The sequence below is a fragment of the Carlito syrichta genome, unplaced genomic scaffold, assembly GCF_000164805.1.
Source record: "Carlito syrichta isolate Samal-C Ts95f unplaced genomic scaffold, Tarsius_syrichta-2.0.1 Scaffold115580, whole genome shotgun sequence".
Lineage (NCBI taxonomy): Eukaryota > Metazoa > Chordata > Mammalia > Primates > Tarsiidae > Carlito > Carlito syrichta.
The window spans coordinates 863,480-880,981 of NW_007059676.1; the positions used below are offsets into that span (position 1 = coordinate 863,480).

A 17,502-nucleotide genomic window follows, 5' to 3' on the forward strand; every position below is an offset into this window, starting at 1 on the left:
GCTCTGTGTATCCAGGTCAAGCCTGCCTCCAATATCATGTCTCATTATCAAACAAAAAAGGCAGAAAAAGTTGACTAGTACAGATGGGGGGGGGTTAAAAGGTTTATGAGAGTTTCACTTCTTTCCATCTGATGAGGTCCCCCCCCACCCTTTTCCACTCAAAAGAAACCGTCCATACTGGAGCGTATGAAAGAGGCCGAATGTTCTTCCTGGTTTCTCTGCTCTTGGTAGATGTCCTGGCTTCAACCGATATCTGTGAACAGTAGAGAACAGATTTCACTGCCGAGAGAGACAGAGAGAGGAGAAAGAGAGAAAAGAGAGAGAAGAGAGAGAAGAAAGAGAGCGAGAGAACCCACTGAGGCAGCGCACAGAAACGAGAGAGGGCTGGCAGGTCTATGGAGACGAGGGCAGACTCCAAGGAGGGGCCGAACTGGAAGAACGAAAGGGCAAAACGGGGGGGTCGCCCCAGCACGAGAGCTCGGTCCAGCTGTGGTCTTCACCCTCACACAGCCGCTGGGTCTGGCTGGGGATTACACCCACTCCAGCTACCAACTCGTGTCTCCAACACCACCCAGCCGGAAGATAAGCTCCTGCCACAAGCCACCCAACCTACCTCCGGCTCCTCGCAGGCGCACCCCCGCGCTCCGCCCGCCCACCTAGCTGCGCTGCGCCGCGCCTGCGCTCCCCGCATGCTTTCAAGGTCAGCACCGCCCCCACCCCTAAACCTGGCCCCCACGGAAGTCGCTGTCGAGGACGTCCTACGTCTCCTCACCTCTGCGTGGCGTGGGGTCGACGGCGCTCGGGAGAGGGCGGGACTTCCTGTCCCGCGCGCACAGAACTTCCGACAGAGCCGGAAGACCCTCTCCCTTGCGTTTAGAGAGGCTCCCGGCTGCGGGACCGGAAGGTGAAGTCCGGGAAGATCCCGGCGGCTCCAGGTTGACTGGTTCTCAACCTGTCCCAGCCGTCATGGTGAGTTCTTCTGTGAGGGTAGGAGTGACAACAGTGGGAGAAAAGGGCCGGAAGGTCAGTCCTGTGAACGGAGCCGCTCGGGTGCTCTGCTGGGAATGGTCGGGCTGGAGCGCAGGATGAGGGGCTGGGCAGGACTCACTCCCCGCCCGAGGGTGCCCAAACACCCGGGAGGCGGCATCCGTCCCTCCTGGCCGCGGGACTCGCGGGGTGGAGGTGGGGCGATTTGTCAGAGAGGACGGAGTAGGTTGCCTGCCTCTTCATTGCCCGTGCGCTGTGTGTGGCCTGTGGCGCCAGGTGGTCCCGGCGTTGACCTTGCCAGGCCTCTAGCCTCCTCCCCGCCACCTTTCTCAGCCGCAGGGCAGTGACCGAGAACTTCAGGGCTTGGAAACCCTTATAACATCTTCAAGTGAACATAACGGGTCCCCTTCTTGGAGAGGATCAACACCTGTCACTTAGAAACGGCAAAGCCAGCTTAACTTTCCAGCCACTGCAGCATTGAAAAGGATGTCAGATTAACAAAAAAAAAAATCTGGATTTAATAAGGACAGCCTTTATTCCAAAGGAATATTCCATGGTTGTGGCGGAAGGGGGAAGGAACTACTGCAGTTGGGAGAATTCCGTGACCATAATGTCTGCAAGCATCTCAAAGGATAGGCAAAAAGAGGTTTTCTTTATAGGGAGGGGTCAGTAATGCTAGAAGGATGTGGGGAAATGAGATGAAAGGGTGAGTATGATCAGACAGTAACCCTGAGGTTCACCTTTGCTGAAGAGGAGCTGTAAGGAGTGTCGTATATGCTGTTTCAAGCTGTGAGTAGGTCACAGTTCAGGGACCCAGGATAAGAGAATCTTAATCAAAGTTTCGTTAATAAGCACTTCGTTCCCGTTGATCTTAGGGCAAGTAGTTCAACAAATCATTTATGAAGCAAGAATGGGTATTTGAAGGTTCTAGTTCTGGCTTTGTTATACGTAAACGGGGTGGTGGGGACAACCGGAGTCTAAGTTCTGTGGGTAACAGTGATTCTTTGCAGGAAGCCATTTCCCAGAATACAAAGTGAAGGGTGTGGTTCAAGATCTCCGGGCTCCTGTAAAGTTCAGCATTGTCAGTTTCTTGACCAGATGACGATTTAAAATCTTTATATGTTTCTGTATTGGAATTTAGCTTTAGTTTGCCATACATTTTCAGGGCCCAGTATTGCCAGCATTCACTTATTGGGTGTGATGATTGACTTTTGAATGACTTTTAGAAACTTAATGGAGTGCAAAATAAAGACCTTCAACATAGTGTAGTTCCTGGTTTGCTCTATCTGATTACCTGCTTCTTTGAGCAGTGTGTGTGTGTTTAACTTCAGTGAGTAATATAGTTTGTATTAATCAAGAGAGTTTTTTTTTTCTTTTAATCAGTAAAATTAGACAAAGATTGTGAACAACAGAGCTGGAAGGACCCAAAGCCTAGTCAACCCCACCCCCATTTTTATAGAGGGAAGAATCTGGGGTCTAGAAATTGGCAATGATTTACCTAAGGTGACAATAGTTTGGCATGGTCTGGACTAAGACTCATCGCTTCATTTTTAGAATTTAAGCTTAGTATTTGACTTCTTGGTCTGAAAATTTGAAGATAAGGTGTAGTTAAAATCTTTAAATTCATCATAGTCACAGAGAAGCTGAATGTAACTTGTTTCTAGTATTTTGGAATTCTAGAAGTAAAACTCCTCTCCTGCTAGCTCAAAAGAAGCAGGAGATTACATTTATGCTATTTCTCTGAATGTCACTTTAGAACTACGTACCAGGGACCACATAGTTGGCTGTCTTCATTATGGCATTGGTTATATTTCTAGTTAATTACTTGACTTTTATCTTTCCTAGCTTTGAAATTGATAACATCTGTATATGCAAATGTAGCCAATTCTTGGAAGTTTTCAAAAGAAAGGATTTAACCATTAAATGAAGTGAACCTGGGCTGAATTTATTTAGGATTCAGCTTGGTTGAAATGAGAACTTCTTTTGTATTGCTTGGGCCTAATGATATAATGGAAAGAATGTTTGACTTGAACTCAGGTGACCCAGAATCTGCTCGTTCTTAGTTACATGAATTTGGAAAAAAAGAAAATCACTCAATTTTGATAAGAACTCCAAATTACTCCCAGATAAGAGAAGTGGGACTTGATGGGGATTGAAGCACTTTTTTTTTTTTTTTGAGTTAGATTCTCACACTTTCGTCCAGGCTGAAGTGCAGTGGCACATTTATGGCCACCCCAGCATCGACCCGCTGGGCTCATGCAATTCTTCCACCTCAGCCTTCCAAACAACTGGAATTACAGGTACACGCCACCACTCCTGGCAAATTTTTTGATTTATTACAGAGATGAGCTCTTGCCTGTTGCTCCGGCTGGTCTCGAACTCCTGAGCTCAGGCAGTCCTCTCGCCTCCACCTCCCAAAGTGCTGGGATTACAAATGTGAGCCACCTGCCTGCTTGGTATTTTTAATTTCAAATTCCACTTGTTCATGCTGGTATATAGGGAAGTGATTGACTTTTATATATTAAACTTGTATCCTGCAGCCTTGTTGTAATGGCTTATTAGTTCCAGAATGAGCCATATATTTTAGTATTTTAAGTTATTACAGTTCTTAGAGACTACAACTCACCTCAAATATTCTAATTTTGCATTCATATCTTTTACTTATATAAAACAGATACAGTGGTTCTGTTGTTAAAATAGATTAAGTAGATTTTGCACTTTGGCCATAAACTAGAATTTAGAAAAAGCTGAAATAATTTCAACTTTTGCTACATTGATATTGAGACCCTGAATCTCCCAGACTGGAGTGCAGTGGCTGCTCCTGGCCACCGCAGCCTCGACCTGCTGGGCTCTGGTGATCCTTCCGCCTCAGCCTTCCAAGTAGCTGGAATTACAGGCATGTGCTACCATGCCCAGCTGATTTTATTTTTTGATTTATTGTAGAGATGAGGTCTCGCTGTCCAGGTGGGTCTCGAACCCGCGGGCTCAGGCAATCCACTCACCTCAGCCTCCCAAAGGCACGAGATTACAGGCTGAGCCACCGAGCCGGCTCTTAATACCTGATTGTAATTTTTTAAAAGTCTTTAATTAAGATACTATGAAATCAATTTGCTTGTACATGATATTTTAAAAAATGACTTTTTGAAAAGTAAAATATATACATGGTATTGAAAATCTGCTTAACTAGAACTAGATGATCTTTATAGTTTGTCTCAAGATCCTGTGATTCTGATTATGTGAATTTGTCAATATTATTGATGTACGTTTAATTGAATGTACATTGGTGGGAGGGAGCAGGGAGGAATATCCAGTTTCTTGGAATTCAAGAAGGGTGTCACAAACGTTTGTGGACTAGAACTTTAGGGTAAGTAGAAGTATGTCAGGTTGATAAGAATAAATTTCTTTTTCCTTTATAACAATAATAGCTGCATTTATAATTAATATTTATCAGATATTATTCCAAACTCTGCTTATATAATTCATTTAAATCTGTATGAAGTAGTTAAATCCTGTTTTTTTTAAAACCTCCATTCTAAAGATGTAGAAATGGAGGCACAGCAAGATTAATTTGTCCAAAATCACACAGCTAATGATGATACAATTTCATTTCTAATCCCGGCCTTTTGACCTCTGTGCTGTTGTGCCAGTCTGATTATTGTTTATCTCTGATAAGTTTAACTTATGAGTGAATTGAATTTTAAAAGTTCAATCCAGTGTTTGAAATTCAAAACCATTTTTCTATATTATAATTAGTGATGATAATTTTTTTTTTTTTTTTTTTGAGTTGGAGTCTCACTCTGTGGCCCAGACTGGAATGCAGTAGCCGCTCCCGGCCACTGCAGCCTCCACCTGCTGGGCTCCGGTGATCCTTCCGCCTCAGCCTTCCAAGTAGCTGGAACTACAGGCATGAGCTACCAGGCCCAGCTGATTTTTTTGATTTATTGTGGAGATGAGGGCTCGCCAAGTTGCCCAGGCGGGTCTCGAACCCATGGGCTCAGGCAATCCACTCACTTTAGCTTCCCAAATCATGGGATTACAGGCAGAGCCACCAAGCCTGGCTTAGTGATGATAATTCTAGAACAACTTCCCCAAACCTAGGCAATACCTAACATATATAGTAGTAGAAAAATTAATCCTTACTGTTCAGTTTAGCAATACTGATTGACATTTCTAACTTAAGTGCCAAATATATTTGCCATTGCATAGAAAGTCACAAAATCCCTTCAGATCAGTTAAGGTATTCCTTCACTCCGGAGCATTAATTTCCCTTAGGTCTGAGGATGTGCTTCTAGTAACATTGATGAGGTGAAGAGCAATTGGGAATGAGGCATTGTGGGGTACTGGAATTTCCTGTCAGTGTAAGCATTTGAGGTGTTATGGGGTATTGGAATTTCTTGTCAGTGTAAACATTTAGTGTTCACACTTGTTCTATGCCCGTCTCATAGTTGTCCCATTTCTTTTCCTGAGGGTTCTAAAGATTGGCTCACTCCCTTTCTTTCCATTTGGACTACCTATTACTTGCAACCAGAACTTTATTTTCTCTCAAGTTGCAAAGAATTTAGTCTTGTAGAATACTTTGCCTTCCCTTCCATACGCTCAGCAGACACAGTCTCTCTAACGATTTTTACTGCTCTTGGAATTTTCAAAGGTCACCTTCCCATTACTTCTTCATAGCCATCAATTACTTATTTACTTACATGTTTTTATCACCAGAGATCCTCTAGGGGAAAAATAGATGATAATGATAGGGTCTTTAAAAGGGACTGATAAGGGATTTTGGAAGTAAAGAGGTTTGGATTGTGAAGAAAAGGTGATAAATACAAAGTAACACTGCAGAGAGAAAGGGAGACTTTACTAGAAGTGGTTTATGAAGAAGGAACTTCAACAAGCTATTCTCCATTTTGCAAATTTAATTATAGACTGGTAGCAGTTGCCACAAATACTTGACACTATAAGGCTATGGCTATTTTTCTTTTTAAAATAGGCTTGATATTTTTATCTTTGTAATAAGTAGTTAGCAGCCTTTTGAAGTATTAATCTGAATTGCTCATTTCTTAATATAGCTGCCTTATGCCTGCCCTTTACACAGTGCAGGTTGCATTTTGCCTGTGATTGTCACTGTTTACCCCAACATGCTGATCACTTAGAAAAATAAATGTCATAGTTTCTTGCTTTCTTTTTCTAAGAGAAAAAGTCATATAGGAAGATTCTGTCCCACCAAAGCCAAAACTTTTAAACTTGAATATTTTCATCATTGCAGATGATTGGGACATTTTTACAATAAGTATAAATGATTGATTACGAAATGGTTTAAATTCTTATGTTTGTGGGGATATGCATTTAAATATTAGTGTTTCATACCATTTGTTTCTGTTTTGAGCCTTGCTCAAGAAAGAAACCATGACATTTTCCTCAACAGTATTGTTTTTATTAATAGTTAAACTCATTACTAGAATTTCACTTCTGTTTAAATTAACGCTTACTGACTCGTCTTCCCCTATTAGATTAATTAACATTAGGACAATGAAGCCTCATGAAATCATTTATTACTAGACAGTTTAGTTATTTGGGTAGGAAGTTTCATATTGAATAGTCCAGTCTTTTCTTATTAGTCTTTAAGACAGAAAAAGTAGAAAGGAGTCTAGGTTAACTGGAATTAGAAGTAATTGCCAGCAAATATGTTTTCTAGTCAATAGGAACAGATAAGGAAGTTTTGGAAACATTCATTGAAGTGTAGGCCATCATTTTAATCACAACATTTAACTATTTAAGATTAAAACTATTTTCTAATTTAATTTCAACTAACATTTATTGATTACTTATTCTTAATTCTTAAAGAGAACTTCCCAATTAATAATTTACATCAGAAGTGTTTAAGGTACTCATAGTTCTTTCTCTTGATAGGCACTAAATAAATTTTCAGATTCTAAAGAAAATGAGAGAATTAGCCAAGTATCTTAGAATTTTTTTTTTGTAAGCTATTTATTTTTTAAATAAAACTGTTGGCATTCTGTTGACCAGTCTTTCTTGAGAAAAAGTTCCACAATTGAGTGAAAATGCTGGGTCAAAGCCTCAGTCTATTCCATTACATTAATTTGGAACTCTGATTACCTTTCAGCTCTCATTTAATCCTTATGAGGAAGGATTGTTATTCATTGCCATTAGCAATAACTATGTATTACAGGCTTTGATGATAGTTTAAAAATGTTAAATCTGTGAATGCCAATGGTTAATTGTGTATTTAGCTAAAAAATTGCAGTCATAGACAATATGATCTGCTTGGGATTTTGGAGATCATTTGCTAGTCCTTGTCATTTTGTAGATAAGGAATGTATCCTAGAGAGCGCTTGTCTAATTGCTGTGTAGCTAGTTAGTGACAGAACTATTCCGATCCTAGTGTGTTTAATTATTTAATGCATTAAAATATTCACAATGGATACATCTACCTAACAGTTAGCATTAGGGGTATACATTAAATTTTCTTGACTTTTGCATGTGGCTTAAAATTTAGAGTTAAGCTGAAATTTTTATTTTAAATTTGTTTAATGAAGCTTTGTTAGTGCACTTACCAAAGTTGTAATTTTTAGTTTCTTTAAAAGTGTTTGTAACCCAAAGCTATTGCATTAAATTGAAAGGATTGTTGTGTAAGAGCAGATATACCTCTTTCTTCAGCAAATGTAGGAAGCACAATATATTGTCATTTGCTCTTAAAGTGAATGATTTTCTTCATGCTGAAGTTCAGTGCTTGATACACACACAGTAGGAACCTGAGTGTAGTGAAGAACAGTGGGCAGATTTATGCTTTATCTTTTATTTCATCAAAAAGTATTTGTTCAACTTGTATTAAAAGTCTGTCATGCTAACCACTTTCCTGTGAGTAGATGTGGGACTGAAGAAATGAGATGAATATACTTTTGGAGAGGGAAAGACCCTTTAGTGGTCTCAGTTGAGCATGGTGGTTATTTTAGAGTTGTGCATGTGGTTTTTAGTAGAAGCTGGAAAGTCAAAGAGTGTTTTAAAGAGAAACTGAATGTTGAAGACTAAGTAGGAATTGGTCTGAATAAGATTTGTAAATATCCAGTATGCCTTTTCACTTATTGACTTTGGTTAATGACTTTGAATATGGACCTGTAGGGATATTTTCTGTAATGTTAGAAAATTTTCTTGCATTTAAGAAAGAGTGGCAGAATTTAGAACACCTTCTTCCACTGAAACTTTTATGTGTTGCTTTATCAGTACTATACTGAAACATTTATGCATGTCTTGGCTAGAGATGAAGTGGCTTGTTAATATCTTTAAAAATATTCTTTGTCAACATTTTAATGACTGTGGCATTGCTGTATATGAGGTATTGCATTATTTATTCAGCTTCCTGTAACTGGAAGGTTACGTTTAAAAATAAACAACTATTAATTTCAACACCAATATTGTAAAGAGGTTTATGAATTATGTTTAATTAGAATGTCCTCTATTTTGAGAAAAAGTGTGTTTTTCCTTTTAAGGGATAAAGAAATGTCTTCCCTTATTTCTAAGTTTAATCAAATTCTGATAAATGATTTTATATCATCATCTCCACCAGAAAGTGTGGAGCTGGTATTTTTTAATATAGTTACACCAGATTCTTACATTACTTTGTTATAATTCTAATCCTTAAGAAATTTAGAATGAAATCATGTCTTTTGCAGCAGCATGGGTGGAAATGGAGGCCATTATCTTAAGTGAAACAACTAAGAAACAAAGTTAAATGCCATGTGCTTTAACTTATTAGTGGAAGCTAAGTAATGGGTACACATGGTCATAGAGAGTGGAATAATAGACATTTGGAGATTTGGAAGGGTGGAAGGTTGGCAGAGGGTGAGGGATGAGAAAATACTTTTTTTAAAAAGAAAGTTTTTTATTTTTGTAGAGATAAGGTCTTCCAATGTTGCACAGGCTGGTCTCGAACTCCTAGGCTCAAGCAGTCCTTCTGCCCTGGCCTCCTAAAGATTATAGGTGTAAGCCACTGTGCCCGGCTGAGAAGATACTTAATAGGCACAATGTGTATTTCGGTGAGACTTGGAAGCATGGGAGGTTGGGTGAGGGGTGAGAAAATACTTAATGGGTATAACGTATATTTGGCTGAGGGATGCACTAAAAACCCAGACTTCTTCACTAAGCAATATATTCATGTAAGAGAACTGCACTTGTATCCCTTGAATTTGTGCCCCCCAAAAAGAAACAAATATAAGCATACTCTTTTTTTGTTTTTTTTTTAGTTGGAATCTCACCCTATAGCTCAGGCTAGAGTGTAGTGGCATGCTCATGGCCACCAGAGCCTCGACCTGCTGGGCTCAGGCGATCTTTCCACTCAGCCTTCCAAGTAGCTGGAACTACTGGAGCTCACCACCATGCCCAGCTAATTTTTTGATTTATTGTTGAGATGATAAGTTGCTCAGGCTGGTCTTGAACCTCTGAGATCTGGCAGTCTTCTCGCCTCAGCCTCCCAAAGTGCTGGGGTTACAGTTGTGAGCCACTGTGCCCAGCTAACATACATTCTTAAAAACAAAAACAAAGAAATTTAGAATATATTTAGGCATTTTATTGAGGATTTATGTTTTTTGACCATAGTTTTAAAGTACATTAAACTTCTTGTCTTTTTCTGAGTTAAAACATAGAAAAAACATTATGCTTGTACTTACTACGTCAGAGTCTCACTTTGCCACCCAGGCTAGAGTGCAGTGGAACCATCACAGTTCACTGAAACCTTGTCCTCCTGGATTTAGACAGTCCTTTTGCACCAAACTCCCAGCTAACTGGGACTACAGACATGTGCCACAAGCCTGGCTAATTTTTTGATTTTTTTTTTTTTTTGTAGGGACAAATTCTGGCTATATTGCCTAGGCTGGTCTCAAATCCCTGGCCTCAAACAGTCCTCCTGCCTCGGCTTCCCAAAGTACTGGGATTACAGGTGTGAGCCACCATGCCCAGTCAGTAATTAAATTTGAAAGCCTGACTTCATGTTATAGTTGTTGACAATTATGTTTTATATATAATTCTGTTTTGTAGCATTAAGTTGAACTATATGAAATTGCCATTTTGTGGGTTAAGACAGTTAACTATCAGCAATTTCATATGATTCATTCAGTAGAGCTGTGTTAGATGTCAACAGTTGATCTTATTCTTTAGCTGCTTTCCTACCAAGTCCTTTTGGCTCATTTCATATTTAGCATAGGCCCCCTTTTCTTTCTTCAAGTACAGTTTACTATGTCCATAAGGACTGCAGCTATGTTGTAAAACCAGATAAAGGCCCAGATAGCCCATATAACCTACTCCAGAATACCAGAGATGATCTATAGGAGGGAATTCTCCTGGTCTGTTCATGACTGTTTTATGCTGCTTTTGCCAGCTTTGGCGTTTTATGGGAGAATTTATCTTTTGGATTAAATTTAGACACTTCTGAGTCCTATTAAAGAAACTATTGAAAATAACCTGTCTTTAAATGCCCAGCCTGGGTCTGTCAGTTATCCACATGTATAATTTCGTCAGATCTTCTCAAATTTTTATACCTCCTCTCAGTCACATTACCAGAGTGGTAATCCTGGTTTTTATCTCATGACATTTTTTTCTTCCTTTGAAGAGACTGATCTTGGTGTAGTTACTTGTCAAAGTCTTCTCCCGTGCTTTGCCCACTTTCGTGTTTTCTTTGGCTCTTTTCATTAGCCACTTAACTATCCTGACCTTATCTGTTCTTGTAACCTTTCTGATCAGTTACTTTTCCCACGTTGTACTGCAGAATCATGCAGCTTTGCAATCATTCATTCCATTTCTAGGTTTCTTTTTTGTCAAAATTCTCACGACTTTAGGCTGCCCCTTTCTCTTCTCCTCCCTCCCTCCCTTCTCCTCTCTCTCTCTCCCTTCCTCCCTCCCGCCTTCTTCCTCCCTTTTTCTCTCTCTCTTTCTCAGCTTAACTCCTCACCCCATTTTGGTTCTTAGAAAATAATCTGAGAACTTTGAAATAATCTGTAATGAGTTATTCAGAATATTTGTGTCTACTGGGAAGTGGGATGTCTAGAATCTTGACCTAACCTATGAAGACCTCAGTTTTCAAATTTAATATATCCCCATTACTGTTTGTGCTTCCATTCAATAGGACGGATGGGGTCTCATAAACTTGTATATTCTTCTTATGCCTTTGGTCTCATCCATCCTTAAATGATTAAATTCCCACATTTAACTATTCAGCACCTCCTTAATATTGATTCCTTCCTTTTTGCCTTAAGCTTGTACATTTCCCCCTTATAAATATATAGTTATACGTGTATATATTCTAGCAGCCATCAAAATTTTCTCTTATTACTTAGTCTATCCAAGGAATAATTATGCCCATTATTTCCATTTTATCTTTACATAATCGCCTAAGTTTTATCCTCACTACTAACAGTTTTCTTGCAGAGATACTACTAATCGTATGCCAAATCCTTTTTCTAATCTCTAAAAAGTCTTAATTCTTTTTATTTTACTCTTGTATTTGAAGCTGTTTTGGTTCAAGCTTTTGTGACATTCCTTGGATAGTCTCAGTGGATTTCTAATTTAGTTTCTTGCTTCTGATTGCTTTTATCCCTCCAGTTTTTTTCCCACTACAATGGCAGAGTCATTCTTCCAAAATATATTTTATTTGGTTACCTCCAGGCTTAAGATCCTGGAGTAATTTTCAAGTACCTGCAGAAAAGTTCATTTTATGCCACCGATACCAAAGTCTAGCCATATGGAACTTCTCACTTTTGGGTCATGCCATTTGTTCTCTGTACAGGTAAATATATCTGCTTAAACTCCTCTTCCTTTCCTTTTTGACAGCGGACCAGTGTTTTAACCTTGTCAGACTAGTTCAGATGTCACCTCTGTTATCAGTCTTTCCCATATCTTCTTTGTAGATTTAATCTGTGCTTGGAGTGCTGCTGTAACACTGGGCACCAACCTCTACCATACCACTTTATCACATTATATTTGTAATTGATGGTGAGGGGTGGTTAACACTTCAATAAGATCAACACATGATGAAAGAAATGAGTTAAGTACTCTCACCTTGAATTTAGATATGGATGGTTCTAGAACCCTATGGTAGACTGGACTGTAACCAAATCAATGGCATTTACATGTCAAAAGATAGAGTACTTTTTAGACAGGTTTTATCTAAAGGTAGATTGTATACATTGGAAATTAGTGTTGCCAGTCTAGGAAACAGTTTAAGTGGCCAGAATTGATCATATTTACCCAGAACTACCAGAACTATTTGAGGTTGAGTGAATATCCAATTTTTTCTTTTTTTTTTGAGTCAGAGTCTCACTCTGTCGCCTAGGCTGCAGTGCAGTGGCACACTCACAGCCACCGCAGCCTCAGCCTGCTGGGCTCAGGTGATCCTTCCACCTTAGCCTTCCAAGTAACTGGAATTACAGGCACACGTCACCACGTCCAGCCAATTTTTTGATTTGTTGTAGAGATGAGGTCTTTCCAAGTTGCCCAGACTGGTCTCGAACCCATGGGGTCAGGCAATCCTCTCACCCTGGCATCCCAAAGTGCTGGGATTATAGGCGTGAGCCATCACGCCTGGCCAAATATCCTATTTTCTGTGGCTTGAATGAAATATGTTTTAATGACCTCTGTTGCTTCCTGTTCTAAATCACCACTTTTCCTTTCACTTCTGGTGCCAGTGTTAATCACCGAATGGGACACTTAGTGAACTTGAGTGTCTGATCCACTTGGTAGTTTATGTTTCACTGTAAATTAACTGAGAAAACTCTTACATTCCTGATTATTGCCAGTCTGTCTCAGATTGATCATCCTTTATGTTCTAGCAAAAGGATGTGTGTTCAGAAGACTTGAGGATGCAGCCAGGGTACTGTTGTTGAGAGGTGTTTTTGAACTGCTCTCTTTCTTGAGCTTCTTTTAGGGTATAACTCTCCTGTCAGTGGTTCCAGTATTTTGCCAGTCACTCAAACGAAAGCATCTTGAAATAACTTTTGAGACAGTCCTTGGTTTCATTATATAGTTGTTATACTTCATGTTTGGATGAACTCAGAAGTTTGATTGGTTTTTTTCTGAAGTAGCTTTAAAAGTTTATTTTTTAGTTTTTATATTCTTAAGGGATACAAATACAGGTTAAAGTAGCTTTGACCTTTATTCTTTCCTCCTAGTTTCAGCTATTTCTGTCTTATTCTTGGGATTTCTCTTTACTTGATCAATATATTTCTGTCTAATTCTTATTATACACTACTTAAATTATTTCATCTTCCTACTCCTGCCTCTTTAGAAGTCTTCCAAGGTGATCTTTTTATTAAACGCTTCAGCTAAGTACCTTCTCTTGGTTTAAAGGCTCCATGATCTAAAAGTTGATCTTTATCCTATTTCCCACAGTTCCTTTCGTTTATTAAGTTTGCTTTGGTTGAACTAAGCTTTTTGCTGTTTTATTTACTCTCTGTGTTCAAATGTACCATTTAACCTGCTGTTCCCTTCCTTTTACTTTTCAATTTATTTGATTTCAGTTTCTATCTTAGGTTTCATCTACCCTATGAAACTTTTATATCTGATTTTTAAAATTTCTATAACCCTTATTTATAGTACTATACAATTTTGTGTTCAAATATTATCTTAATTTGCATATATGTTACTTAATATGTTAATCTTGGATTTTAAGACAAATTATTTTACAGTAATGCCATTCATTTATTCAATAAATAGCAAATGCACTGCTCTGTGTCCTGAACTGTTCTAAATGACATTGCTCAAAGTGTTTGGAATATAACAGTGGAACACACAAAATCTTTGTGCCAAGTTCATTCGGGAAGATATTGGATTGTATATTAGGTAGACCACGTGTTGGTTTTTTTTTTTTTTTTTTTGAGTTGTAGTCTCACTCTGTCCCCCAGGCTGGAGTGCAGTGGCACGATCACAGCTACCCTAGTGTCAACCCACTGGGCTCAGGCAATCCTTCTGCCCCACCCTTCCAAGCAGCTGGAACTACAGACAGGCGCTACCATGCCAGGCTAATTTTTTTGATTTATTGTAGAGGTGAGGTCTCGCCAAGTTGCCCAGGCTGTTCTGAAACCCATGGGCTCAGGAAATCCTCTCACCTCGGCCTCCCAAAGTGCTGGGGTTACAGGTTTGAGCCACTGCACCTGGCCAGCATGTTCTTACTAATTAAATTTTCATTTGCTTTTTAAATTTATAGATGTAATTTCTGTGGTGTCATGATTTTTATTTACAATGATTTTTAACATTGTTTGACTGACATTTAAATCATTTGTCATATAACGTATATTGATATGTAGTTCTTTTCACCTAGGGAAGACAGGCTGCAGCTGTACTTCCTACCAATAATGTTGGTTCTTCTCTCACACTTTAGAGTTTTATTTTCAGTCTTAGTGCTGCTGAGCTGTTTCTTGTCTGCTCTTTATCCAGAGTGATTTTTCATAAATACTAATCTGATCATAATGCTTTTCATGGGTTTCTCTTACCTTCAGGTTAAATTCTACACCCAGTAGTTTTGCCTTTCAGCATCTGGTTTTGGCTTGTCTTTCCATGTGAAGGAGATATCACTAATAAGAATTGCCAAGCTTGAGTCCACCATGTCTCTTGGCTTGTGTCACCTTTCAAAATTTTTGGTGTCAACAATTTTTCCAAAATTTTTTCTCTCGATAATAATTTTTCTCTTCTTTTTGCTATGTTCTCATGGAATCTTCATCCTATCCTCTTACACTTTGTTTTGCTCTGTTCTCATGGAATCCTCTTTCTATCCTCTAACACTTTGTTTTGCCATTTATTCTCCTAGTGGACTGGCTGCTTATTGATGGCAGGGACTGTGTGTGCATTCTCTCTATTGCTAGTGATCTCATGCCCCACGTGTGTAATTTTTGTTGCTCAATAAATGTTTGCTGCACCAAATAGTCTTTGGTGGAGAAAACATTAAATTGGAAATTGTCTAATTTCCAGATTGGTGTCTTGGTTGTCTGGACCCTGTTTTCCTTATTTGTAAATTTAAATATTTAAAGTGTGAATTCTAAGTTTTGTGTGAATCTGTGTTGGAATGACCAAGTTTACATCTTTTGGAATATTTGAGCATCCCTAAAAAAGTCTCTCACATATCTAGCTGTCACTAAAACATGTAAACAGTTGAGAAACAAAAAATAGGGATGCTATTGGGTACTTTTCTATTTTCTTTTTCCCTCTTCTAACTTATTCAGAGAGATGATAATTGAAACCATTTGGGATTGTCTGAGTCCCAGGTATATATGCAAATATGCCTTCTAATGGTAAACAGTGTATACTTTGTTTCAGTCTGTCAGCCAGAGAGCTAGTTTAATGAAACATAACAAAATACTTAACTCCACTGAGGTTGACACTGTAGTCAAGAGTTCAGATTTTTAAATTGCAACATGCTTATATTTAAGTGTTAAGAGTTTTATTTTCAGTATTGACAGGCAAGATATAAATTATTGTTATTTGATATGTTTTATTTCTTGGAGAATTGTTTAATTTTGTTTGGTAAGAATTTTTGTAATCCACCAAGAAACTATTACTGACAAAAATTGAAGTGATTGTTCTTCTAGAGACTAAAGACAAATATTTTTTCTTGCTCTTCATGGCCTCAGGTTAATAGATGTGGAAAGGTTGAAACCTGCTTTACCCCAGTGTTTCACCCTTCTTGGGTGCTTATGAGCTATTTCATAAATGACTTTCTCAGTTCCAGCTATCAAGAGAGTCAGGGCCTAGAGGCACTGAATCCAAACAGAAACCATCTATTTGGTCAAGTTATTGTGTTGAATCCTTAATAAAACCATTAAGGCTACTTGAGTCAATGACCCATATGGTTGTGTGTTTGATACTTCAGCCATGATGGACTTAGTAGTTTCACTGCATCTCTGCCCAGTTGAGCAGTTTTCCATTGTGAAATTTATGTTTAAGTTTTGGTTAAATTAATTTAAGCATTCTCCTTTAATTAAAAATAATGAAAATATTTAAGCAATTTTATTTTTAAACATTTCAAAATTCTGCTTTTATATAACTTATATAAAATAGATGCTGAGTTGGCTAGTGAAAACAAGTTATTAGAATGGCTTGTCTGAATTTTAAATGATTGTGTTTCTTAGTTAATGAATTGAATACTTTATACTTTAATATGTTAATGTACACTGTAGTTGTCAATTGCATAGTAATGTCTTAAAAGTGTATCTTAGTTCAGTATTAATGATGTATTAAAGATACATGTAATTCTCTAAAATGATTGCTATTTTGGAAGTATATTTCAAGGACTCTTTAAAAAATATATATGAAAAGAAATAATTGTGATGAAATATTTTCCACATAATTTTAAAATGATCTTTTCAAAAGATTAGATTCCTTTATTGGGTTAAAAATGACATTTTTTTTCCATAGCACATATGTGGACACTTGAAAGCAGACACATTCTAGGATAGCTCTCTTGACTTCTGTTAGAAAGTTAGAAGAATATGATGTAGTATACAGTAAAGGAATGGAGTGAGGTTACTTTTTGCATTGAACATGTTTTAGTCAAACATTAACTATCACATCAAGAATATGCCAGCTACACTATGGTGTTCACCCTTCTCAGAGTTAGTCTCTTTAATTCCTCCTTTGCATTCATATTTGATCAGTCTTTAAGTTCTTTAGCAATAACTCTAAAATAGATTTTTTTTTTTTTCTGGATACCAAAGATACCATTGTAATTTAAAGTTTCTTTATTTCTGGTCTGGATTATTGTAGAAACCTAGTTGATATTTCCTAATTCTAGTCATCTCACACACTTATTTTTTTATTTTTGCCTTAGCATGGTTTACTTGTTTAACTGTGGGTCTTTCAGCATGTCTTATCATGTTTAGTGATTTGGAGGAAGGCAGAAATGCTCCCCCCTTCCCCAGTTTATCACATTCCATCATACCTATCTTCCAGATCAATCTTTCTGAAATACCATTTAACAGTTGAGACTATTAGATATGACAGAAATCATATCGACGTTCTAATGAATTACTATATAATATGTTTGTGGATGATTGTACTCAATGACCTTGAAGATTCTCTGATATTTTCACATTTTTCAAAGCTAGGTAGAGGTTCACTTTGTCCACAAAATGTTCCCTGACTAAAAAATGATCTTTGCTTTTAAGTCTATAATCTCAAATAGACCAAGCTTCTGACATACTTGCTAATGTATTTTTTGGCCTTGTTCTGCCTGAAAGAGTTCTTTGTAATGGCATTCATTGTATGGAGATTGTAGAACTTCTATCACAGACTACACAGAAAATAGGATAGTAATTTCAAGTGGTAGGAAATGTGAAAGAAAAAAGGTAAAAATATAGCCTTTGATGTTAGGTGAATATTAAAATGACCCGAACTTAACCCAGTTGCCAGAGTTTAAGGCATTAAAATATCCACAAATAAAACCTAGTTGAGGCGGACTTGGTAGACATCTTAAAAACAGTCTTGTTTAAGAGCCACTTTTAATTCCTTTCTTCAGAACAGTCT

General features: G+C 38.0%; 1 protein-coding gene across 9 annotated transcripts in view; it reads left to right on the top strand.

Moving 5' to 3' along the window:
* The first annotated feature begins 814 nt into the window (after nucleotides 1-814).
* The window catches only part of TMEM161B (transmembrane protein 161B), a 69,996-nt gene continuing 53,308 nt past the window's right edge, over nucleotides 815-17,502 (top strand). For 4 of the 9 annotated variants that reach the window (XM_021719539.1, XM_021719544.1, XM_021705879.1 and 1 more), the window contains exon 1: nucleotides 815-969. Coding sequence is in view for 4 of the 9 variants with exons in the window: in XM_008072491.1 (XP_008070682.1) it covers nucleotides 967-969 (3 nt within the window). In the remaining 5 variants the exon portion in view is untranslated. Of the gene's footprint in view, nucleotides 970-5,539; nucleotides 5,658-17,502 lie in introns of those variants that run through there. The other 5 variants (XM_008072491.1, XM_008072504.1, XM_008072511.1 and 2 more) reach the window with 3 other exon arrangements.